General features: G+C 39.1%; 1 protein-coding gene across 1 annotated transcript in view; it reads left to right on the top strand.

The window, feature by feature from the left end:
- The window catches only part of LOC119173996 (uncharacterized), a 59,901-nt gene that overhangs the window by 3,564 nt on the left and 30,195 nt on the right, over positions 1-26,142 (top strand). Inside the window, exons 7-31 of the mRNA XM_075894263.1 lie at positions 18-159; positions 237-266; positions 1,771-1,857; positions 2,663-2,749; positions 5,220-5,345; positions 6,830-7,017; positions 7,102-7,205; positions 7,401-7,503; positions 9,317-9,457; positions 10,579-10,692; positions 10,984-11,125; positions 11,278-11,337; positions 11,871-11,996; positions 12,980-13,200; positions 13,649-13,746; positions 15,387-15,495; positions 16,019-16,159; positions 16,559-16,672; positions 17,008-17,149; positions 21,760-21,963; positions 22,949-23,074; positions 24,222-24,457; positions 25,423-25,526; positions 25,593-25,701; positions 25,872-26,003. Coding sequence (XP_075750378.1) covers positions 18-159; positions 237-266; positions 1,771-1,857; positions 2,663-2,749; positions 5,220-5,345; positions 6,830-7,017; positions 7,102-7,205; positions 7,401-7,503; positions 9,317-9,457; positions 10,579-10,692; positions 10,984-11,125; positions 11,278-11,337; positions 11,871-11,996; positions 12,980-13,200; positions 13,649-13,746; positions 15,387-15,495; positions 16,019-16,159; positions 16,559-16,672; positions 17,008-17,149; positions 21,760-21,963; positions 22,949-23,074; positions 24,222-24,457; positions 25,423-25,526; positions 25,593-25,701; positions 25,872-26,003 — 3,186 coding nt within the window. The remainder of the gene's footprint in view (positions 1-17; positions 160-236; positions 267-1,770; positions 1,858-2,662; positions 2,750-5,219; positions 5,346-6,829; positions 7,018-7,101; positions 7,206-7,400; positions 7,504-9,316; positions 9,458-10,578; positions 10,693-10,983; positions 11,126-11,277; positions 11,338-11,870; positions 11,997-12,979; positions 13,201-13,648; positions 13,747-15,386; positions 15,496-16,018; positions 16,160-16,558; positions 16,673-17,007; positions 17,150-21,759; positions 21,964-22,948; positions 23,075-24,221; positions 24,458-25,422; positions 25,527-25,592; positions 25,702-25,871; positions 26,004-26,142) is intronic.

Here is a 26,142-nt window from a genome sequence, read left to right as displayed (position 1 = left end):
CGGTAAACCGTGCGCAGGTTCTTCGCTACTTGCATGGCAACTCAGCACCTTGCATAGCTGCTTTCCGAGTGGATGCGGAAGATTCCTGTGGAGCATGTGCAGCACGTGAGAAGGCTTCACGTCTTATGGCGATTTCAAGACTTCTCTCTCCATCTACAGGTAAGCTGTTCGGTTTGTCTGAGCATTATGTGTAATTGATCATTATGTGCAATTAAATTAGCTGCTCTCGTTCACAGAGTGCACATCAACCAGAGGGTTGCGTACAGGTATGTGCACTGGTTTTTATACTTCACCATATTCTTACTGCTATAAAGTCCAAATTTCTGCTTGGTTAAATTTGTTACGAGTGAGCAGTACATAGCAATGAAGTATTCTTGGCAAATCAACAGGGCTGACAATGATGCAGTTTGTATATAGTGGATGTTGTAGTGTTAGTAAAATCGATCCAGCTTTAAGATGTTGCAATGTTTTCTTATCTCGAAGGTCACCTTATCTGCCTATCTCGAAGGGGTTCTTTTCAGCAAGTTGCAATGGCAACACATTTTTAAAAATTTTCTTATGAAAAATGCTTCTGCTCATAAGTCAAAAGCAAACTTTTGCGTAAAGGCTCCTTTATGTCTGCATTACCCGAAATACTTGTTATACTATATAGTTTAAAATTTTGTTGTAGTTGACCTTTAATATTGGTTATACAAGCAACCCAAACTTGGGAAAATGTCTTTTTTGATCTTCTATGTGTGGTATGCAAAACATCGCTGAGGTTGCAGGTTTACTCGAGTTTGGTTATGCTTGACTGATATGAATAATCTGAAAAGATTAATCTCATGCCCAGTTTTGCACTGTTTTAAGTGTTTTAGCGTTGTTGCTCTAATTAGGGTCCCAAACAGTGCATGCGTATTCAAGTTTTGGTTTGATTAGTGCCTGATAAGCAATTAGTTTGTCAAGGCTCCATGTGAGGTGAAATGAAGATGTGAAAGGTGTCTACAAAGAATGAAAGTGGCAAATGCACCCAGGCCATGCTAGCAAAAATACATTTAATATTCAAGATCATCAGTCATGCAGCAATGTTACATTCTTCCTACACCACTTCCACTTCTATCTGTTGTAACTTCCTACACCACTTCCATCTGTTGCAAACAAATTGGATCAAACAGCTGACAGTAAGCATAAGTCGTTAAGTCTGATGAATACTTCACCTATAACATATGAGCTTCTGTTCTGCTGATTAAGAGTTGCTAAAAGATTCACAAGGATTGTGCCACAGTATCTAAGATAGTGTAGAAAAGTGTAGAACTACTGTTGGACTCCTTTATAAGAAACACTGATATGAGAGACAAATGGGTAAAGAGAGGACAGTGTGCCTACAGTAAAATACGGGTTGATAAAAAAAATGCCTATGTGGTGCTGTGCTTATAAGAGATATCTCATATAAGAGACAAAAATTACTGCCCAGAGCATGCCTCTAATAAAGGGGTTTAACTATATTAAGAAACTAGAGAATAGCTCAAGTGCACAAACTGTACATTTGAGATTATAAACAACTAGCAACCAAGTTATCAGACATTTATCAATGATTCTAATTGGTAATGTCATTTGTCATTATCTCTGTGCAATGACAAAATAAAGAAAGATTTAGAAGTTGTATGCTGAGTTCAAGAAAAGAAAGAGATTGCAAAAAAAAGGATTTCTAAAAATGAAAGCAGATGTATGGTCATGAGTTCAAACTTCTTAGCCGTACATATAATTGTTATTGTCCTTGAACTTGAACAGGGACACCTTCTGCCGCAACCAAATCAGATAAAACAACTAAGGGGGCAAGTTCGTCCACAAGTCCTGTGGTCACTTCGTCCAGTGCTGGTGAGTTCTTTCATGCTGCAGTAGTTTGCAATTTTTGTAAGATTCTTGAATCACTGTAGAGGCATGAAAAAGTGCAAGAATCTATAAAAAATCTGCAAAAAATGCTGGCAATTCAAATAAGCCTAGCCTCAATATGATATTCATTTAAACCTTAGGGGATTCAGTGAGGGTGTTGTTTGGTTCAGTGTGTGCATTGTAAAGTACCCACATGAGCAATACAAAAATAACAAGGACTAAAAAAGAAACGTACTCAGTACATGTGGATATTTTGTAACTTTGTATATATTTCATAATGCGAGAATGTGTCTATATGGATGCAAACCTCAGCTTTGCCACTCGAGATTTGTGAAAGATTTAAAGTTTTTAAAAGCACCTCTCCATGTTTACTCTTTCAGAGACACAACCCCCCCTAAAAGCTTTTAAATACCAGCTTATTAATGTTATTATAAGCATGCATAGAAAAGTAGACAAGGTGATTGCATCAGCTGAATAACATGATGCCATGATTAGAAGCAAACAGGAGGAACACTCAGTGCATGATGAGACCTCTTTAGACCACATGGAATGGAAAAAAATGTAATTTTTTTTTGTATGATGATACAAATTTATGGGAGAACTGACACCTAGGGTTGATGGTCACTGGCAGTTTGGCTGCTAGTTAGTTTAGTGTAGTTCACAGCAAAAATTGTGTTCTAGTTTGACATAGTTCGCTGTAAAAGTGAATCCTGTGCTGCATTTATTGTAGTGCAGGGAAGGAGAAATTGTTGTGCTTTTTCATTAATGAGTTTTATGTGCCATCTTTCAGGCCATACTACCCCAGTGATAACGCCCAGCCCCCCGTCAAAAGGTCCCACAGTAGTCACTCACGGACCTTCATTCCATCATAGAGGAAGTAAGAATGTACATATGAATACTTCTTGGGGATCTAAGTTGGTGCAATGTAGCTATGAAATGAGAGACTCGAAATTACTAATATACAGGCAAAGGAGACTAGCAAGCGTTGGTAGTGGCGTCCATCTTGTGTAGCTTAATTGATAGCTGAGCGAGCCTATTTGATCACAGCAGAGGCTATTAGGACTATAATGCGAGCTACAAGAACTGAGAGTTTACTGCAATTCAGTCAGATCCAGCTGTATCGAACTCGAGTAAAGCGAATTATTCTCTATATTGAAGAATTTTCAAATATGAATCTGTTTTGTTGTCATTAAATAGAAATAGCTTGGGCTACATCTAACAAGAATAGATGGCCCCGCCACGGCGGTCCAGTGGCTAAAGTACTCGGGTGCTGACCAGCAGGTCGCGGTATCGAATATCGGCAGCGGCGGCTGCATTTCCGATGAAGGCAGAAATGTTGTAGGCCTGTGTGCTCAGATTTGGGTGCACATTAAAGAACCCCAGGTGGTCCAAATTTCCGGAGCCCACCACATGGCATCTCTCATAATCATATGGTGGTTTTGGGACGTTAAACCCCACATATCAATCAATCAACAAGAATAGATAGAACATTTGACGTATTAAACATTAAACAGTAGATATGCTTTTTCTCCCGAAAAATTGGCTTTTGCTCATGGAAGAGGATTTTCCCGCATGCATTTGGGAGAGAGAACAGCGCGATTAGGGGGCGCCATGGATAGCGAGTAGAAACCATTGCTTGCCATCATGTGATTGTTACTCCCTTTGTCATAAACGGCACAACCTGCAGCTGTTTCCTGTGTAGCTGGCAATAATCAACTAAGTCAAACTTGTAATAAAGGAAGTCACTGTTGTGTACAGCATCTCAAGGAACGTGTTGAATGTGATGTGGTTTCTGGCATCCAATTAGTATGCACACTGCCGTTTGAGGATGTTCACTTGCTGTTTATGTCAATATCATATTTTCTCGCCTATAACCTGCTCCTGGATGTAACCTGCTCGCGGAGCTCCAAACTGTAGAAAAATAAAAACTTAAAAACATGTTGTGTTCTAAGCCATTTACTTCTGTATAATTGTGGCCATAAAGCCAATTTGTTGAAGTAAATTTCCACTAAAAATACTGCCATACTCAGTAAGTTTCTTTAAAATTTTAAATTCTAAATATTTCTGAAGTTTTATGTTCAAATATATATTGTAGTGTTATCTGTTTCTTAGCCAGTTTGATATGTGAAGATTCGACAATAGGCATGTGTCCTGACATCAGTTTCACAGCAGCTGTAATGTTCTGCTGCTTGGAAAAAGCTTGGTCACTTGTTCATATGCCAAAGTAGCTGTGTACCACTGTTGTTGATGTGGCAGCGCCTATGGGATAGGTAGGCAGAAAACGAACTGCATGTTGTCGAACCGAGAATTGGAAATTGGCCGACAGTATACAGATCACGCTACACACAAGTCACACTTACAAGACTACAAATAGGACACACACACTCGACACATTCATACCTTTTGTCTGGTGGCAATGCACCATTGTGTGAGAGATGTGGAAAACCGCTCACGGTTCTCCACATCCTCGTCTAGTGCAGTGATTTAGATTCTGTCAGAAAAAAGCACTTTTTATATCCCTACACACAACAGATACCCTTGCACCCATCAAAGTTCATCGGTAGAGAAACCCTTTTTCCTCATAAATCATTGCTGGCGTTTTTAACAGATGTACGTACTTTTAATGCCATATGTAGCACGATCTCTGAAAAGAGGTCGCTGCCGCGGTGGCTGCATCTCCGTCACTGTACCACTATCACGACGTTTTGCCATTTAGTATTATTGCACATATTTTATGTCAATGTCATGGTTTTACTGCTTCTATGTTTTTACCCGCATTAGCATGAGGAATTTCAAGGCACTTTTACAGCCACCTATCATGATCATTGTTCGCATCACTTGTCGACTGACCTGGCGCTCTTTGGCCATCAAATGACCCTTGTGCCATAAAACATCACACATCATCATCATCATCATCATCTATTTCTCAAACATGTGTCCCTGCAAGTTGTTAAATTAATGTTACAGTACCGCTATGAACTTGTTCTGTTGGAGTAGGTTGCTGATGAAGCTGCATGCTTTAAATTTGCTGAATCATTATTGTAATCACTTGGATTTCATTTAGTATGAGCATGACATGTTGAGTCACTCGAATAGAGCTTAAAATGTTTAGAGCAACTTATAGTGGGAAACTGGGCAACCTAGTGCACCAGAGTATATAGAAACAATTTGTTTTGTTAAGATGGTTTATTTCTTACTAACTACAAAATTGTATAGCCTGATAATTGCTTGTCAAAGCTTATAATCTTGCTTCTTGTAGCTAATAACTTGTAACTGGTAACTTTTTGACCCTGCTAGTACATCTATAATGGAATGCTTTAAAGGAAAATGTTTTGACTTATCTTTAGGGGCCCTTCTGTGCATTTCTGTAACACCACCATCCAACAGTGAGCTCCTTGTACGTCTCTGTACTCACATCGTTGTGGTGCAACCAGACAAGCTTTTAATGAAGGCAGCACGCAGCTCCACAGATGGTAAGCTTTTTGTATCATAATCAAATGCTCATAAAGTAATGCCTATATATTGATTGATGTAGGGCTTGTCAGACTTCAGCTTTCTTGTGCTATGTTTCTACCTGTCTAGTGTTCAGTTGCTACAGGTCCAGCCATAAGCTAACATTCTTAGTAAAATGAGCAGTCATGTTTTTCCATGTTTTGAAGTGCATTTGTGAATGTTTTCAAATTAATTAATCATGTTATCTTACTGCGATTCGAAATCCCCTGTTTTGCTCAAAATGAAGGAAAGTGTAAATTTAAGGGCTCATTTTTTTAGATACAATATTAATAAGAGCTAACAGACATTCTTCCCCGGGAAATTATGGGGGATGTTATTAGAAGTAATTGTAATGTAAAAGTTCTCATTAATATTGTTTTGCTCAAGCAATATAACAAGCCAATCAAACAATCTAGTTCACAGCAATGTATAGACATGCTGTTACTTCACATGCATAGTTTTATTTGTTTGTTCATCTCTTCATTGACAAAAATGTCAAGTTCTTGAATAATGCCACATTCAGTCACTGGGAGGTACAGTGCAGTTTTATTTTGCCAACACCAAACGACTGCTTGAGGGGGAAAAAAAAAAGCTCCGAAGACAGTGAGTACAGTTTGTCTTTGCAAAATTTCCTAGGAGCAATGCATCATGAACATTGTCAGTTGCACAAATAAAGTGATCATATTTTACACTTTGTTTTCACATGTATTTGATGGCAAGATTGCATTTTTTGGTCTGTAGCACACATGGAAACACTTAGGGCTGTTGTATTTCTCTCTTTCTCCAAGCACATAGTTGCCTAACACTTAGACTAGCTGGGACACCAGTCTTTATCTCTTCAGTAGCTTGCCTACTAATGAAAAGATGGATGCACTGTGGTGGTCCCTTTGTATTTTTATGGATGAGCCATGCTTACAAGAATGCTGAAAGTCTTGTACAACACTGGGAACCAAAAAATTATTCTTTGCTAAACTTACCTGAGGCCAAAGCAATAATAAGTCCACATTTTTATGTTGGCCATCATAACAGACAATTATGCCTAGGAAAGCATGTTATAATTGTGATGAAATATAAAGAAAGTAAAGTGGACGAAACGATTACTTGCCGCAGGTGAGGACCGAATCTGCGGCCTTTGAATAACGCATCCAATGCTCTGAGCTGCAGTTATGACTGTAGCTCAATTGGTAAAACGTTGGATGCATTAATAATGGCAGTCCTAACTTTTAGTTCTAACTGTTAGCTCTTTGTTCTAATTAATCCTATGCCTAACAAAGGAAAATGATTTCTTTAATTCTCCTTCTTTCGAGCATGAAAGTGGTAAGAATTATATGTCGTTTTTCATAGAAGTGCATCTTCATTTACTGTGTTAGAAGCAGTTCCTAATCAATATTGATTTATATATTTCATTTGTTTTCTTCTGGCTGACCTTTCTTTATTTATTGAAAATTACATTGACCTTTGGCAGGTAATCAACGCTTTCCATCTGGCTACACTGAGCTGCTGCTTACAAGAGGTGTGGCTCATAACATTTCCAGATATGACTCTGGTTTTAGCAAAGTGGTGCTGAGGGCGCTCATCACCATGAATATGGACGGTTATGCACTGTTTGTCAGCCCAAACACGAGTGCTGGTATTTTGTTGAAGACTGCAATGGTATGCATAATATCCATCTGCTTTGAATGAAATTTCTGTCTTGTTTTAGAGAGTTTTGTATACATAAGTGCTTTCTCCACACAGGAAATGAAAAAGTTGTTCAAGGAGAATGAAAAGCAAAAGAAATTTACTTTGGTAACTGGAGCACAGCACTCAACATTGAACGAAGTTATATCTGAGCTTGGCAAGTGAGTTCATTTTTCTTCTGTAATTTTTTTTGCAATTTAATGAAATAAGGCTGTTGGGCATTAAAATTGGAATAGTGGAAAAACATAAAATAAAATAGAATTACGAATAAATTCAAATCAAATGTGCATTCAGCCAATTTTGGCAAAATGTCGTATGTTGGCGAAGTGATTCGAACATTGCCTTTCTCATTACAGGCACTCGGACTATGTTGTTGTTCTTCCCGACAGTCTTGAAAAACGCTCCAGGTGCTTGATTAATAGCTCGCTTTACTTCAAGTACGATAATCCCATGTTGCTGGTAAGCACTGAATATGCTCCACAGCGAACTTAATTCTTTCGGACAAATTTACATTAAACCGCAATTTTTCTTTCTGTTGGTGAAAGCAGTTTGAAAAACGATGCAGATTATTAAATACTATAGTGCTGAAACACTAGTGTTAAATATTAGAGTCAAAGGTGGAGTAAGCTAGTTGGTACGTATTATTTTGCAAAATTTTTGAAATATGAGCAAGTAACTTTAATTTAAAGAACAAGCCTATCTAAGTACGCTTTTGTATGTTGTCATGAATCACCAACTTGACTAGTCTGACATTTTGACAAACAACATTGCAATTTCTTCATTATTCATTTAAATGTAGAAACAAAGGAAGTACACGGGACAGTTTATTTGACTTACAAATGTGAAACCCATTGACAAAAGAGCATGTGATTTAATTAGGAGCACAGAAAGACACAGAACAGTGATAAGAGAGGGGCGCCATGGGACAAACACCTGCCCCCCGTATCAGCTCTTTTACATCAAAAGCTGTTACGGGATCACAACAAAAGTCGCATGTGCCATAGTTGTCCACTTTCGCCACCAGCACCGCCAGTGTCCGTAACCACTGTCGCGTGAAATGTGAAAAATGTAAATAAAGAACACCAAAAAGACAATGCGATTCTAACCCGAGTCTCCTGCGTGCCAGCCCAGTATTCTACCACAGAGCCATGCCGGTGCTTGAAACTTCATTGCAAACTGGCCTTAAGAAGGCTTGATGTCGGGAAAGGAATCAGGTTAATATGAGTAATAAAGCGTTCCAGAACAGCAAAGGAACAACCATGCGTCACACAATGTGAATTCCATAATGAGTGGGTCGTCGAATGCTCCTACTCATTACAAAAGCTTCAGGCATTATTCTTCTCAGCCACAGCATCAAAAAATTATAAAAAACTTCTTTGCAAGTGTGTAGTAGGTACCATGCTTCTCTGAAGAATGACAAATGGCATAGTAAATCCCTCCCTACTACAAAAAAATTAATGATGATTTATGGAATAGTGGGTACCCTGCACATGTTGTTGTAGCTGTTACCCAAAGAGAGTTAAAATGAAGCTCTGAAAGGCAGCTTTTTCAGCTTTCACTGTGACTGTGCTGCACGTTCTGTGCAGGCATGGCAGTTTTTCTTTCTTGCTATATCTTTCTAATAAAAGGTAAAGGTAAAAAGGAATGAAGACAAGAAAAGACAAGATTGGCACCACTCGCATCTTTTCTTATCCGCAGTCCTTTATTTCTGCACTTTTTATTATACCATGCACCAAAACTAGCCCAAAAATGCATTTTGTGGCACTTGAATCATGTCACATTTGTGCAAGCTAAACCCTCAAAAAGTTGCCTCAAGTCACGCATCAAAACTTGCAGTAATTCCACATGGCAGCTCTTTAGACTTTGCACTGTTGCCTTATCACCATTTGAATGACGCTTCAACAAAAAATTTTACTGAGCAAAGTGTTCCTTATTAATGTAAGGAAGAGTGATTGGGCTCTGTATAGAAAGGTTAGTTTGGTGAAGCGTTGGACAACATTCAATTGCATGAACTTGTAAGTGGTACTGCTCAATGACATCAATTCTTGAAACCCTATAGTTTCATTCATGAAGTGCAGCCAAGCAGGTAAGAGAAAGTAATAATATCAAGGGGAGAAGCCACTGTATGGGAAGCAATGTATTTGTATAAAGCATGTGTGTAGAAACTCTTCATTTAGGTTGTAATTTCAGTGTGTGTGAAGTTGCTAATGTTATCATTGTATGTAGGTCCTATGCACACATAAATGAGCATGCAACTTTTTTTGGTCCACAGGATGAGTTAATGAAAGGCAGTGGGGCCACTGCAATGCTGGCTGTGTCGGTCTTTTTTCCTGTGATCACCTATGACATTTCATTGGGGCACAGTGATCCTGGCGATTCCTGCATTGAAGAACACTGGCATGGCTATGCAGTGGTTTGTGTAGATTTTTCTGCTTTTTTGCCTAAGCTTTAGCTGCACTGAAGCTCATACTTCTCTCTCATCTTCTCTACACTGAAGCTCATACTCATACATTGGGGCTTAGCGTTGTGTGCATTTTGTGGGCTTCACAGTCTCACAGTTGTGGGTTTCACAGGTTTCACAGTTTACGATCATACACAAACCTCATTATAAATCACACACAAAGCTCATTATAACAAAGTTGCACAATACACCAAAAGAATTTTGTTATATCCAAAAATTTATTGTAAATGCTCACTCCTAACTTTGTATTTATGCTAGACTATTTTTCATTTTCTTTGTTATAGCCAATATTTTGTTATATACAGTTTCGTTATGTTGAGGTTTGAGTGTATTTTGCATGTGGTATATGAAAAACAGCAGCTCTTGGTCACCTCTTCTGTAGCGGGTACACAACATACTTAGATAATGCAGTTTTCACCACAGCCTTCAGTAGTAATTGAATTGCTTCTGTTGCGAACAATGAATATACTCGCGAACTCCTCATGCGCCTCGATTTGACATCATCATACTATTGACTGGCACACCTTATTTTACTTTTGTGTTCGAAAATCAAGCTGGGTCTTCCCGTCTTATTTGTAGCACTGTGTGACCAAAAAATATTGCGCATGATCTGTCCCCGCTCTCTCATAAATTTCCAAGCTGGCTAAATAATGTTATGTCATTATTATCATCATCAGCCGGACTACTCCCACTGCAGGACAAAGGCCTCTCCCATGTTCCACCAGTCGACTCGGTCCTGTGCTTGCTGCTGCTGCCACTTTATACCCTCAAGCTTCTTAATCCCATCTGTCCACCTAACTCTTCTGTCTCACCCTCGTGCATTTGCCTTCTCTGAGAATCCAGTCAGTTACTCTTATTGACCAGTGGTTTTCCTGCCGACGCACTACTTGCCTGGCCCACGTTCATTTCTTTTTCCTGATTTTAACTATGATTTTAAATATGTTATATATCCTAGTCTTATCTACCTCATTTAACTTCACTGGTTTTTTTTCTACTATCTTCTCTTTTCTTTCTCTCGTGCTTTTTTTTTCCTTCATATTGTCTCAAATCTGTTTTGTTATTCTCCAAACAAGACATGCTATGGCTATGGATTCAACAAGGAAGAAAGGTCAGTACATGGACCTGTGACCCTTCGTAACCCTTCCGAGATCATGGTGTACGAAGATGAAATGACCGTTGCAGAACGAGTAAGCAAATATTGTACTTCGGTTCTATTTTTACCTTATAATAGAATTGAGTATTTCTTCTTGCACAATCATCTTTTAGAACCTAAATTGATTTCTATGTACCTGACTTCTGTTTTTGTTAACATTTTGCATTATAAGTGCTGTAGCTTTTCATGGAAAAAATGCTCTGTGTTATGTTTTGAAAGTATGCTTCAATAGTGGTTGTACTGCAGAACCCACTGCTGCCACTTTGTGGGTAGATATACCCTTTTTTTTTGCATAACACGTCATAATGATGAAAAATTTTTCCAGATCTCAAGCATCTCGATAACAAACCCATACATTTCTGTAGCAGCATTTTATGTCGATGCTGAGGACCAGGTTGGGAGTTGTGTAAACAAGGAGCCAGCATCCAGACTTGCTCAGCTCTCTCGACTCGTCACCAAGAATCATGGTTGGTGCAAGCAGTGTTCTCATTTTCTAATTTGCTGAATTTTCTAATTTGCATGGCTAATTTTTGTTGTTAAATTTTCTAACTATAATTTATTTACCAGTAGTTATAGCATGTCAAATTAAAACTTTTTCTTGCTGTCTTTTACTGCTCAGCAAATGCGCCAACCACAACGCACAGTCCACGGGTCAAGCATAGAACAACAGGTCCTCCAGGTATGTGCACAGAAGTCATTCTCTTAAGAGTGCATGGGTATACAAAGAACATGTTAACAGGACGTAAATAATGTAACTGTGCTGTTTTGCCAGCATTACCTTATTAGGTAACAAATCATGAGTTGCGTGAAACCAAGTGAAAAGAGTCTTAATTTCTAGTATTGTATGTGTATCAGTTTTAAGGTGAATCTAGACAGGGTATTTATATTAAAGGACAACATGATGAGTGTTTACACACACCTATCCGTTACTAGGGTCGCTGTGGATTCAAATTTCAAGCATATCAGTGGAGCAATAAGTAACTGCTTCCCTTCTTGCACTTATCTTACCTTCATGTCCTTGGCCACTAAGCGCTTTGTCACAACAAAGTCCAACTGTGTATGCTGTAGAAACATGGTTTGATCGTAAACGAGCTGTATACCCTATGAATCGCTTTTTCTAGCCATGATGGTGGTTGCAATGTTTTAATTAGCAAAATGGAAAATTGGCAATATGATCAGCTCCTAACTAATGAAAGTTTCTTTCATTTGCAGACTCTCTGATATGCGTTTATACAAGGGAAATCAGATTTCCATATCTTTTGACCCAAGTATGTGATTATATTGTCTACATGAACATTGCATTGACTGAAAAAACCAAAGAAGTGCAAGTTCGACTAGGTAAGTCTGTCTTGCTGCTACTTTTTCTTTTTTTTACAAGTGCTTAGCACGTGTTTTTGCAGAATGAGTACTGTCTCAAAAACTTATTGCACTGAAATTCTGGAAGGAGCATCTGTCAGTCTATTTGAATACACTGAATTCATTAAAACTAGCCTCTCTCATATAAATAAAATTTAGTAAGCTCTATAAAAATCCACTGTTTTAAATTAAGTGGCAGTTGCAGCACTTTTACAATGGCATGCACACTATTGTACCACCTTCACAATCTGTCAAATTGCCTGTAAATATGCATACAGGATTTCATCTTTGCTGGCTAGTACAATACACAGCACACCACAGCCACACATATTCATATTTTTGTTGTATATTGCTGCTGATTGAGCAAATTATTTTATTACTTTTGCACAGCAAGCTGGACAACTGGCATTTTATTAAATGTTACGGTTGATTTATTTTGGAGGTATTATCACACAGTACATTCACTTTGTCATAAATATTTGGCTACATTCTTCAAAAATTTATACTAAGTCAGCATTAGAAAAAAGGAAGTTGGTCCTACTTTCACTTGTATATGCAATAACATGACAGTTTAGCACAATGCTCTGGTGCACCCAACACGAGTCTCCTTGGCTTATAACGCCTGCTTTTTGTGGCGAGGTGTAATGTCTACAATACCTATGTTCCTTTCTGACCAAACTTGTCTAAGAGCCATTCAAATGCACTTTGGAAGAGAGAATTATTCGGTGCTGTTGAGCCAACAAGCTTTTTTATTGTCATTTTTGTAATGGCAAATTCTCGGTGGAGCAAGGCATGAAACACTTTTGCATTAAAATCGCTAGTGGGGCGGTGATGCACACCGCAATATTCAACGTGAAAGCCTGCTCATATTATGGAGCCGACTCGGAAGAAGTTGCGAGTAAATGAATAAATCACACCTGTTTTTACATAGACCTTACCTAATAGTACCACTTTCTTACCTTTAGATCTGGGTTATGACCAGCTTGTGGCTCTGGACAGAGACAGGGTGAAAGGGTTACTGCTGGCACCAGAGCCTCATGTTGTCAAGACACTTATGCATCTTGAAGGTTCTGAGCTTAAAGATCACCTTCAGTTGCTGGGAAACAAAATAAAGTTGGCCAATATATCTGGGCTGGCCATCTTCTTTCCTGATGTCCCAATAAAGGACGCCTATGGTCTATATGAGGTAAGAAACTTGGTTGCTAAAGAATTTTTATTATTGGCTACAAGGTGTCTTTTTTTTTTCCCTCGAGCATAACATGTTGATTATGTAGCATAAGTTTATAAGTATGTACAACACATGAAGAAGTCTATAAAATATATTTTTATAATCTTTTTACATAAAAAATCAATAAATCATGTAAAAACAAGCAGTTATTCCTTTCCAACCTCTTGACGCTTGTTTTAAGAATTTTCCTTTCTTGTGTCCTAGTCTTCATAATTGTTTATTTGATAAGACCCATGTTATAATGTGGCATGGTCAAGGTTATACACTATGTAGGCTGCTTTCTGATGTTTTGCACAGTACTAAATTGTACATTAACATAGTGAGCAACATACCTAGCTAAATTTTATTGTAACTGCAAAATATCTTTTGGAATTTAAGGTATTTCTGTCTCCTTTCTATTAAACAGAAAGTATGGCAGTTCTTCAGCCAAGCTGAGGATCAAGTCATTCTTCTTGTCGGGTTGACAAGTGTGAGCGACTTGCAGCAGCTGCTGAAATTCGCTGGGTGAGTTTTCTTATGCATGCTGTCGCTCATCCAAGCAACAAAGTGCAGTGGGTCTGCCTACTGTAAGACCCCCGTAGGGGTATTACATAAGGGGTGGTGTATAACAAAAAAAGAGAACTACCGTACACAACGTTGTTTTTAATGGCTTGTGCAAACATAGATGGGTTCGTGATGGCACAGATGGCGTGAGGAAGGCCGTTCCAGTCTTTTGCTGCTCTTACGAAAAAGAAGGCTTGGAATGAAGTGGTTCGGGTGCGTGTTATTTTGACTTGTAATGGATGGCCAGTGCGATGGGATATGTGCATAGGGGGTGTGATGTACGGCGGATGATTCAGTGAGCTTAAATAAAACATATGAAGAAGAGAGAGGGTGGCATACTGTCGGCGTGAAACAAGGGTTTCTAGACCTATCAACAGCAAAAGTTTGCGGGACGTTAGATCCACAACAAATGCGAGCTTCTGCTTTATCATGCTTAATGCTCGTAATCGAGCTGATGACTGCATAGGTCAGAATGCCAAGTGCAGTATGGAACATTTATTTCAAAATTACATTCCCAGGCAAAGCGGCAATTAAGCTCTATTGAACATTTCATGTCCCACAAACTTTTGCTGTTGATAGTACATTTGTGTTACAAAAGTATGGTTTTGTTAGGGGATGGGGAACATATTTTCTGTCAATCATTTCTGATGACACTTTGACTTTTATGTGACCTACTGTCCAATTTCATGCCTATAAGAGTGATGGACACCATATTTCCTGCCTTATTTATAAATAAAAGGCACACTGAAAGGGATATCTTGTACATTATCTCATAAGAATTCTGTTTCTGATCTGGGAGCTTCATCAATGTGAAAAAATTGTCTGACAGAAAAATAAGAATATGAAGAAGAAATTACCTTATGAAAAGGTGCATTCATGCAGCAGTGAAATGAGCCACAGCCAGGAATATTGCAAGACAGGAACATTGAAGGCGTTTAGTGGAGACATATGGACAGTGCAGTAAAATGTCACTACTGCCGCAAGCTTGTCGGCGTGATAGCTTATCATTCAATATGTTTTCGCTTGTTATCCTGAATTATGAATTATGCCGTGCAGATTCTTCATACAGAAAGCTAAACCAGGTAGAACCAGCTGGAACCTGAGGCATTCTTGTGCATAGGGGAAAGAAAAACTCTGTAGTAGACAGAACAAGGTGGCTGGAGATAGTCTGTGCAGTGCAATCAACTTTGGGCCCGTGAGCCACCGTTGCTCATAAATCATAATAATTTTTTGTCATTCTTAATATTATCATTATCCTCATCAACAGTCTATTTGTCTGCCAGCAGTGTACAATTTCTTTCATCTTTACCAGCTCGTTTTATCTTACACCTGCAATGTTCTTTATTTGTCATATCATCTAATTATCTGGCATCCTTGACTGCATTATTTATGGCTAGTTCTGGCAGATATAAACAATTTAGAAGTATTTGTCTGCTATCTCAATAATGCATATTGTAATCAACCCCTGTACCAAGTGGCAATTTTTAATGCTGTACTTCTTAAGGGCATGTAACCTAGAATTAAACAGTGAAGTGAGAAGTTCTTTTATCAGCTTCTATACTGCTTAAAATCTACGTTCTCCTGATTTTTTTCTTTTTAAGGAAATGCGATATACTGGTCCTTGTGAAGCACCATTACTCTATGCCATCAAAATGTGTCGTCACCGACCCCTTTCTGACACCAGTTGTAGAACAAGATTACGAAAATTTGGTAAGCTGTGGCTACTGAGTACTCATTCTCTGTGTAAATGAATCTTGCATCTTTTATTAGCTTTAATGTTTCAAGGCTGAGTGGCTAAATGCTGACAAGTTTGCTGCTGCAATGTTGTATGGGAATAGGTTACTTTTTTTTAAGATGATAATATTTAATTTTTTATTAAAAACTCAAATTAACACTTGCCATCTTATTTTTTTCCTAATAAAATATTCAAAGTCAGAGCGAGGACTCCCTTTTAGTGAAAATACTAATGATCTTTGCTTGTTTTCCCCCCTTACAAAACTTGCAATGTTATTCTTGTTGCTACCTTAATTTTTGGTCACAATGGTACGTGATAGTGAAAAGCTATTTGTTTGTATGTTCAAAAGCCAGAAATTAGTTTACACTTTGTGCATGTGTAAATCCTCACCTGGTGTCTAATTATACTGGCAAAAATTTTAGCTGACCTGTAAATGCCGAAATTTTTTTTACATGTGAACTCCAAAATGCCTGCATTGGAACTTGAACTGCATTGCAGGCAGTGCTGGTGCAGGAATCTGGCTTTAAGACTGCAGTAGGCCTGTCTCTGCCTATGGTTGTGACTGAGTACCACCTCAACAGCACTGAATACAGCAACAGTTCTTCTTGTGACAGGGAACGCTGGGTCAACTATGTCGATGTAAGTACCTCAAGCGCAGATCTTAGGCGCTCATTCTTGTGTTGAGCGGCATAGTTGTCATCGTAACAGGCAGAGTGAACGGGGATGAAAAACAGCAATTTGGAGTTAATATGCGGGTTAATAGTATGCCTTTTCATTCATTTTGAATACTTTAAAAATTTTTTATTAATTTAAATTTAAATTGAAGTGAATTCAAACGCTGTAGTATTCATTCAAATGTTTGAAGCATTCAAATATTTGAAATGCTCAAACATTCATGCAAGCCTGCTGCTTATTTGTACTAATTGGGGTGCACAAGCATTCAACAGCACCTTTCTTTCTTTTTAATTATTTTGAAATTTTAAGAGCTGTGGATTTTTCCTGAAGTGTCTTCATTTCAGCTTGCTTACTCCTTTCCAGACTTGTCCGAATCCGAAAAGACGAACAGAATATGATGACAACTTTACAAAAGCAATACAGAAAAATGGCTCTATAATATACTCATTTCAAGATGAAAGAGTCGTGCATGAACAGGTAAATTATTTATTGTACTATTTTTGTACCAGCATAGTTATAAACTTGGAGACCTATAAGGGCTCATTCTGTGGGGTCAAACGTAAAGGACAGTCTGTATTGAAAAGTAAACTTTGTTTGTCACAGTGTTTTCCCTTTTATGTGGCAAGGTACATACCTCGCTAATTACATGTGTTTTGGCCATATTGATAAACCACTCTTTTTTATTTGGAGCTCATGTTTAGTGCTGTGTGCATGGAGTGAAGAGTAGTAAGCTATTTGGTATTGAAGAATTCATTTAAGGTGCAAAAAAAATTGTAAAACAATGTATAATAAATGTTCTTTCCTATATTTAGATGTCCCTGTTCATCAGTAAACTCAAGCAGGGCTGCATTACTGCTTTCTATGTGGAGTATGAAGACTGGACGGGAGACTGCAATGCAAGACAGCCTATCACAAGACTGAAAATGATATTTTCACAGCTCAACAGGACAGAAGGTGCTTTTATTTTGTTTGTTACCATGCCAGCGAAGTGCTTGTGCATAATATTGTGTACCTCAAATAAGCTGTTTCTGATAACAAAGTTTAGGAGCACATACCCGGAAGCCATATAAACATTTTTTCTAAACAATTCTTTGTGTCAAGCAGGGTTTTTCTTTCACTCAGGGAGCCTGTCACATCTATTATGAAAGGTATAGAGCGAGTGGTCTCAAACTTGCATCACTTGTTGGGCTGCAGTAACCAAATTTAGTCCAGAAAAGGACCGGCACACCAATAAATGAATTAGTAGAAAGTGAGGGGGGAGAGAAAAAAATAATTTTGAACAAAATATCAGCTAACGTAGCCATTTGTAAAAGGCATTTGGCATCGGGGTTTGAGAAGCATATCGACAGGGATCTACACCATGACTAACATCTGGACACCAATCCAAAGTATGTATTTGTTCCGTGGTTATGTTTCAACAAAAAGTGATTGTATGGCTGCCTCACCAGTCGCATCTGCCTAGCTTACTCATTAACTATGAAGGCGAGAAAATAATGCCATTTAGCAATGTTAGAAACAGTCAGAAACAGTGAAGCATGGAAACTTGGGCAAGTTGGTAGGACATAACTGAGTATATGAACAGTGTTACTTAGAAGTAGTTACAGCGTAACTATTTTTAAGTTGTGCTATTGCCAGCGCTCTTTTCTATCCTTGTTTTTTCACTTCCGTAGTAACGCTGTAACTATTTCTAAGTTGCTCTGCTCGTATATTCAGTTATGTCCTATTAACTTGCCCAAGTTTCCACACTTCATAAAGTCTATCATAAAATAAATGTGAGACGAAGACTTATGTGCCAGCCACGGGCCGCACGATTGAGACGTAGGGTGTAGAGCATAGTCATCATCATCATCATCAGCCTGACTACGTCCACTGCAGGACAAAGGCCTCTCCCATGTTCCGCCAGTTAACCCGGTCCTGTGCTTGCTGCTGCCAATTTATACCCGCAAACTTCTTAATCTCATCTGCCCACCTAACCTTCTGTCTCCCCCTAACCCGCTTCCCTTCTCTGGGAATCCAGTCAGTTACCCTTAATGACCAGCGGTTATCCTGTCTATGCGCTACATGCCCTGCCCATGTCCATTTCTTCTTCTTGATTTCAGCTATGATATCCTTAACCCCCGTTTGTTCCCTAATCCACTCTGCTCTCTTCTTGTCTCTTAAGGTTACACCTACCATTTTTCTTTCCATTGCTCGCTGCGTCGTCCTCAATTTAAGCTGAACCCTCTTTGTAAGTCTCCAGGTTTCTGCTCCGTAGCTAAGTACCGGCAAGATACAGCTGTCATATACCTTTCTCTTGAGGGATAGTGGCAAACTACCTGTCATAATTTGAGAGTGCTTGCCGAATGTGCTCCACACCATTCTTATTCTTCTAGTTACTTCAATCTCGTGGTTCGGCTCTGCGGTTATTACCTGCCCTAAGTAGACATAGTCTTTCACAACTTCAAGTGCACTATTACCTATCTCGAAGCGCTGCTCTTTGCCGAGATTGTTGTACAATACTTTCGTTTTCTGCAGATTAATTTTAAGACCCACCTTTCTGCTCTCCTTGTCTAACGCCATAATCATGAGTTGCAATTCGTCCCCCGAGTTACTCAGCAATGCAATGTCATCGGCAAAGCGCAGGTTACTAAGGTATTCTCCATTGACTCTTATCCCTAACTGTTCCCATTCTAGGCTTCTGAAAACCTCCTGTAAGCACGCGGTAAATAGCATTGGGGAAATTGTGTCCCCCTGCCTTACACCCTTCTTGATTGGTATTCTGTTGCTTTCTTTATGAAGCACTATGGTAGCAGTTGATCCCCTGTAGATTTCTTCCAGAATGTTTATATATACTTCATCTACGCCCTGATTCCGCAGTGTTTGCATAACGGCTGATATTTCTACTGAATCAAACGCCTTCTCGTAATCTGTGAAGGCTATGTATAGGGGTTGGTTATACTCTGAGCATTTCTCTATTACCTGATTGATAGTATGAATGTGGTCAATTGTTGAGTAGCCTGTTCGAAATCCTGCTTGTTCCTTTGGTTGATTGAATTCTAATGTTTTCTTTACTCTGTTAGCAATTACCTTGTAAATAGCTTATATACTACAGAGAGCAAGCTGATCGGCCTGTAATTCTTCAAGTCCTTGTCATCTCCTTTCTTATGTATTAAGATGATGTTAGCGTTCTTCCAAGACTCTGGTACTCTTCCCGTCAGGAGACACCTCGTAAACAGGGTGGCTAGTTTTTCTAACACAATCTGTCCTCCATCTTTCAGCAGATCTGATGTTACCTGATCCTCACCAGCAGCCTTGCCCCTTTGCATGCTCTCCAAAGCTTTTCTGACTTCTTCTATCATTACTGGTGGGGTGTAATCTGGGTTACTGCTAGTTCTTATAGTATTAAGGTCGTGGTTGTCTCGGCTACTGTACAGATCTCTGTAAAACTCCTCTGCTATTTTAACTATCCTATCCATATTGGTAGTTATTTTGCCTTCTTTGTCCCTTAGTGCATACATCCGACTTTTGCCTATCCCAAGTTTCCTCTTCAATGCTTTGACACTTCCTCCGTTTTTCAGAGCGTGTTCAATTCTCTCCATGTTATACCTTCTTACATCGCATACTTTACGTCTATTAATCAACTTCGAAAGCTCTGCCAGTTCTATTTTGTCTGTTGTACTTGACACTTTCATGATTTGACGCTTCTTAATTAGGTTCTTCGTTTCCTGGGAGAGCTTGCCAGTGTCCTGTCTAACTACCCTGCCTCCAACTTCCACTGCACACTCCGTAATGATACTCGTCAGATTATCATTCATTGTATTTACGCTAAGGTTGTTTTCCTCACTAAGAGCCGAGTACCTGTTCTGCAGCGACATTCTGAATTTCTGTACTTTCCCTCTCAGTGCTAGCTGATTTATTGGCTTCTTGCGTATCAGTTTCTGCCGTTCCTTCTTCAAGTCTAGGCGAATTCGAGACCGTACCATTCTATGGTCACTGCATCGTACCGTGCCAATCACTTCCACATCTTGCACGATTCCAGGGTGTGCACTCATTATAAAGTCTATTTCGTTCTTATTTTCGCCATTAGGGCTCCTCCATGTCCACTTGCGGTTTTCTCGTTTTCGGTAGAAGGTATTCAAAATCCGTAAATTATTGCTTTCTGCGAATTCTACTAGTAGCTCTCCTCTGGCGTTTCTAGTACCGATGCCATAATTTCCTACTGCCTGGTCTCCAGCCTGCTTCTTCTCTACCTTTGCATTAAAGTCGCCCATCACTATAGTATACTGTGTTTTTACCTTACTCATTGCCGATTCCACGTCTTCATAGAAGCATTCAACTGAAGCGTCATCATGGCTGGATGTAGGCGCGTAAGCCTGTACTACCTTCATCTTGTATCTTTTATTCAGTTTAATTACGATACCTACCACCCTTTCATTAATGCTATAGTATTCCTCTATGTTGCCAGCTATGTTTCTGTGAATTAGGAACCCCACTCCCAGTTCTCTTCTGTCTGCCAAGCCCCTGTAGCAAAGGACGTGCCCATTCTGTAGCACCGTATAGGCCTCATCTGTCCTCCTAACCTCACTGAGCCCTATTATATCGCATTTAACACCCTCTAGCTCCTCGAATAGTACAGCTAGACTTCCCTCAGTAGATAAGGTTCTAGCATTAAACGTTGCCAAGTTCAGGTTCCAATGGCGGCCTGTCCGGATCCAGAGATTCTTAGCACCCTCTGCTGCGTTGCAGATCTGACCGCCGCCGTGGTCAGTTGCTTCGCAGCTGCTGGGGACTGAGGGCCTTGAGTTATTTGACATAAGCATGTGGGAGGTAGTGGCCAGATACTGCACCAGGGTGGCCAATCCTTCTCTGGTGAGGGAGTGCGTTTTCGGCGGTGTTTGCCGGTGAGGCCGCACCCCAGGCCTCTTAATGCAGTTCCATCAACACGGTTTTTTTTTTTTTTTTAATTCGGTTGGAAACTGTGCGGTACCGGGATTTGAACCACGGACCTCTTGCATGCAAGGCGGATGATGCTCTAACCACTACGCCATCGCCGCAGTGCGTGCCGACATCGGTCCACGGTAAAACTACAGTGACGGCAATGCTCTGTTACATGTCAGATGAGCACAAGCTTCGCCCGTACCTCATATTTAAATGGCAGACGCTCACGAAAGCGGTCGTTTTTTCGACTGGTGTGATCGTGCGGGCCAGGGAGAAAAATGGGTGCGCGTTGCAATCGATGTCTTACGTTTTTTTTTTTTCGCTGTGGAAATCGGGTGCGCGTTACAATCGAGGGCGCGGTAGAATCGAGTAAATATGGTACATGCAACACTGGTGGCTATAGTACTTAAATGTTATTGTGCTAGTTTTCCAATAAGTTCATGGATGTCCCTTGTTATCGCCAAGGGGTTGGCAATTCTAATGTCCATTTTGACAGGCTCATTCATGGCTTTCTATGAATTTACATTATGCCTAATACACTCAAATCTGTGCTCTGTGCCGGCATGAATGATGCCCACTATTCTCCATCCATTATTTCACTCCGGGAGCTGTATGAATAAAACAGCTTCCTATTTTCTCTTGAGCAGATAGCACAACTCCTGCCATAACAACACCGATGCATGTGGAGAGCACAACCGCACCGATCCCTGTGAAGAGCATGACACCAGTCCATGTGGAGAGCACAACCACTCCAACCCATGTGGAGAGCACAACTACACCAGTCCACGTGAGGAGCACCACACCAGTTCATGTAAAGAGCACAGCCACAACAGGGCCAGTGGAGCACATGGGTAGCTATTATTCTTGCTATCGCTACTATTGTTAGTACGAAAAGCTACAGTTAATGTGACCATTCTTTCTGTATGTTTTTCTTTTCATGTTTTGTACAAATGATTCCTTCGTCTTCATTGAGCAAAGGAGGAGGGTGAAACAAATGCCGTAGAGAGGTGTCTTGACACACCTTCATCCCCGACAAGATATGCTTGTACAACAAATTGCAAAACAGGCAATAATGATGCTTGTCCACACTGACATGAAAAATCTTTTCTTGCTTAGTAACCTATATTGCATAAATCTTATACATTCCGCTGGTATTGTCACTGCTAGTGGCACTAAAACGAATGTTCTATGCAGTAACATTAAAGAATTGCGTCTTCTTACCCAATACCACTTAGATTGCCTAAGCTTCCATAGATATCTATGAAAGCCTAGTCTGGCTTACAATATTGAGGGAAAAGGTTCTGTCTAGCTTCGTGAAAGACTCATAAGGGAATATGGCTGACTCTCCTGTAATTGAGAGAAGATTTAAGCATGAAATGTCTACTAGTAAAGCAGATTGGTTGAAAATTACACTAGCCTCAATCCTATGCATGTTTGCAAGGGCACACCCTTATGGACATGCATAAACCTTATCACAGTAACGAAAGAATGGGAATATTAAGGGCTCATTTGTCATGCACATTATCAATTAGAAGTAACATGCAATAAAGCCAGAGAAAATACAGGGGGTGTTATTTCTTGTAATTATGATTTAATTCTGAAGAAAGTAAAGGAGACAATAATATGACTGGTGTCACGAAGTACATGTGTCATGGCCCCAGCAGGCAGAAAAATAATGTTTGCTAAATGCTTAATGCAACATTGTTATGATGAGACTTCAACTTATAACATGTGCAAGAATGTTTCACATAGATGTAGTTTTTGCTCAAATTAACCAGCAAAAAATGCTAAATAGCAGCGGTAACTAAACATCAATCCTCCTGTTCTTCTTTTCAGCACCCGTCATCTGTCTGTTCTCTCGTCGACTCCCCAACTTACTCCTTGCAGCTCAGCTGTGCCCCTACATGGCTTACATGGGCCTCATGCATCATGCCAGCAATGATCGCTTCTACATAAATGATGGTAACCATCAAATATAAGTGCATCATTTTTAGCCATTTTTAAGATTAACTACACATATTGTTCTCTGTTGAGGAAGTGCTAATGAGGAAAGATAAGGTAACATTGAATTTTATTGATATACTTACACACTTTACTTTAAACGAACACTAAAGGCAAATATTAAATGAACTTTAATTACTGAAATAGTGCTTCAGAAACTTCGTAGTGCTAGTTTTGTGTCAAGAAAGTGCTTATTTTGAAATAAAATTATGTTTTAATGGTCTGTATCACTTAGTGCACTTCAAATCACCCGCGCCTGAAAGTGGTCTTTCAGATGTAATTGTTACTGTGCCTAATGTTGCCCGCCTTTAGTGCGTGGCTGCTGACACTAGTGGCAGCAGAGCAAAAGTAGCGGGAGGCACAGTAGCAATGATGACCGTTGAACAATTTTCTGCAATTTCGGAGGCCATGATTCTGCATGCTAGGTTCAACAAAGTCCTGCTAGATAGCACTGCCTAGTTAGCGTAACCAGCCAAAAGCTGAAATTTTGAACCACTCATGCCATTCGCTGTAGTAACACTAGGTGGTTCTTTTTTCATAAATCAAGCAGAAACAGACAATCAGCATTTTATTATGTCTCTCTTGATGCTTGAAAAGTTCTTTTTTATTGCAGCTAGTTTGATCACTAGAGATTGGTTGTAGGCAGACACTCTGACGTCGTTATGATCATTTCGCAAATGTCCCACTCGTGGCACACATTGTGTGATATATTTAGTTTAATTTCTTAGTAAATGAGGCACTGCTGTTGATAATATTGTCGTTTTAGCCATTGTCATACATTGAGCTTATTTCTGACATAAATTGTCTTTTGCCTTTAGTGTCCCTTCATAAGGACATGTAATTACGTTATCATTTATGTGTTTAGACTGTTAAGTGTATTTTTTATGTGGTTACAACAATGTTTATTGTCCTTAATAAAGATATTTATGTTTTAGATGACATCAAAGTTTAGTTTTTTTTGTTTTGTGCACTTTTGTCGTGCTGTGGGCAGACTTTATAGTTGTGGCACTTGTGTGTGTTGTGTTTTTGGGCTGAAACTGTTGACTTACCATTTCTTCACATTTGTATAACTGTAGACCTTAATTCATCCTGTCATTTCTTTACTTAGACGCTGGCCTGTACCAGTTCCTGACTCTCGGGAAGCAGGATGTCCAGCATCTCATTATTGCAACAGTGCCCATGTACTCACACTTGCTGATAAAGCTGCGCGAGACCTTTTTACATGATGGTGTGTCTCGCCTGATGTACAGCATCTCGAGGGACCATCCCCTCGAGACCCTTCATGGAGTGATGCTGCTTTCCACGTCAGTGGTTGACTTGAATAGCCTCTATAAAGTGTCATCAGTAAGTTGTCATTTCAATCACCTTTGTATTCCGTAGTTTGTGGGGCTTTATCAAGGATGTACACTTCTTTTTAAAACTTCTTAATAAAAAGTTCTTCATAAAGTTCTTCATCTATTTTTATTTGACTTGCTGATTTTGTACTTCTTTGTGTGCAAATTTCAAGTATGCAATTGATAATAATAGCTTTAGTTTGTGCGGCCTTATAGGCCAAAACTACGATATGATTGTGAGGCATGCCATAGTGGACGGCTCCGGAAATTAAGACCCCCTGGTACTTTTCAACAGGCTTCCAGCATTTAAAATATGGAGTTTCGTTTTCCAGCACATTAGTATGTAGTTATTAAAGTATAAGACATTCTATATGCCTTTTTGTAAGCGTCATTTTTGCTAAACCGAGAGGTTACTAAGTAAATCAGTGTATCACAATCGATTCAAATGAGAACTGTATGTAATGTAACAGTAGTAGATGGTTTAAACCCACTTGAGCGATCTTTACTGTGTTTAACATCCCTCAAGTGAGAGTGGATGTCAAGCTGTAATTTCGTTTGTAAAGGTTTAACATGTCATAGCTTCAGATCAAATGAGTCTACAGCATTTATTCTTGTTTTACGACATACAGTTCTCATTACAGGTGTTGAGCCATGATGATTTGCTTACTTATTTTCTAAGTTTACAAAAATAATGCTTCTAATAAGGCACATAAGATATTTCATACTGTAAAAAATACATAGTGTACTAAAAAATAATTGCATATTTGAAATCAGCATGAATATGTACATAAATCTAGCAAGTTTTATTGAAATTGATGAAATTTTTATAATTTTTGTAGCACTGTGTGTTCATTTAAGTGGTGTGTCTACTTTTTTATTGATGAGTGATACAAAGCGGAAGAAAAGGAAATGATAAAATGGGAACCAGATAAGTGCAGTTGCCGGTCAAACTTAGACAGACGTATTGCATTGCAGGACATTCGAAGCTACCTTCATACAAAGATGCGTTTGAAACTTTATCTTGCCGTCCAGACTGTGGGATATAACACAAGCTTTGATCCGTTGGTAAAGTTAAAGAGGTATGTCAATTTTTCTTTTCCATTTTTCACTGGATACTTAAATAACTTGTAAAACTTTTTTTCCAGTTCATGTGACCGGCTAATACTATACACCAATCCTTTCGTACCGTCTCCTCACTGCAAAATAATGCCAATAGTCTATCAAGATCTGGATGCTCTAGACAAGAGATTCTTCGTAAGTGTACTTTTTAACTATTGCACAAAATCATTGTTTTACTTGTTTACAAGCAAAGTAAATTTTTTTTAGATCGTGAATACATTGTTCATTTAGTGAATTTGACACACAGATGCTGGTACTCTGAAACAAAATGGTGATGCTATTCTTTCTTTCTCTATCTGTTATAGAAAAGGGGAGAAAAAGGGGAGTCTGTTCCATGCATTACACTTAATTTGGCTGTTCGCCGATATCGACTAGCGGATGGAAAATCTGATTTTAATGATGACTGTGTCAAGGAATACTGGGAAAATTATTCAGAAGTAAGTAATATTTTTTGTAATTCTCGGTTTTCACTACAATAATGTTTTCCACATTCCGAGAATAACCTGTTTTAAGATATGTAGAGAGAAGAATAATTCAAGATAGAAACAATAAAATTGAGGTTAAATAAATTTGAGG

Source organism: Rhipicephalus microplus, chromosome 5 (genome assembly GCF_043290135.1).
Source record: "Rhipicephalus microplus isolate Deutch F79 chromosome 5, USDA_Rmic, whole genome shotgun sequence".
Lineage (NCBI taxonomy): Eukaryota > Metazoa > Arthropoda > Arachnida > Ixodida > Ixodidae > Rhipicephalus > Rhipicephalus microplus.
Note: the sequence above shows the minus strand (reverse complement) of the source record. Positions and strands in the feature narration are given on the sequence as shown.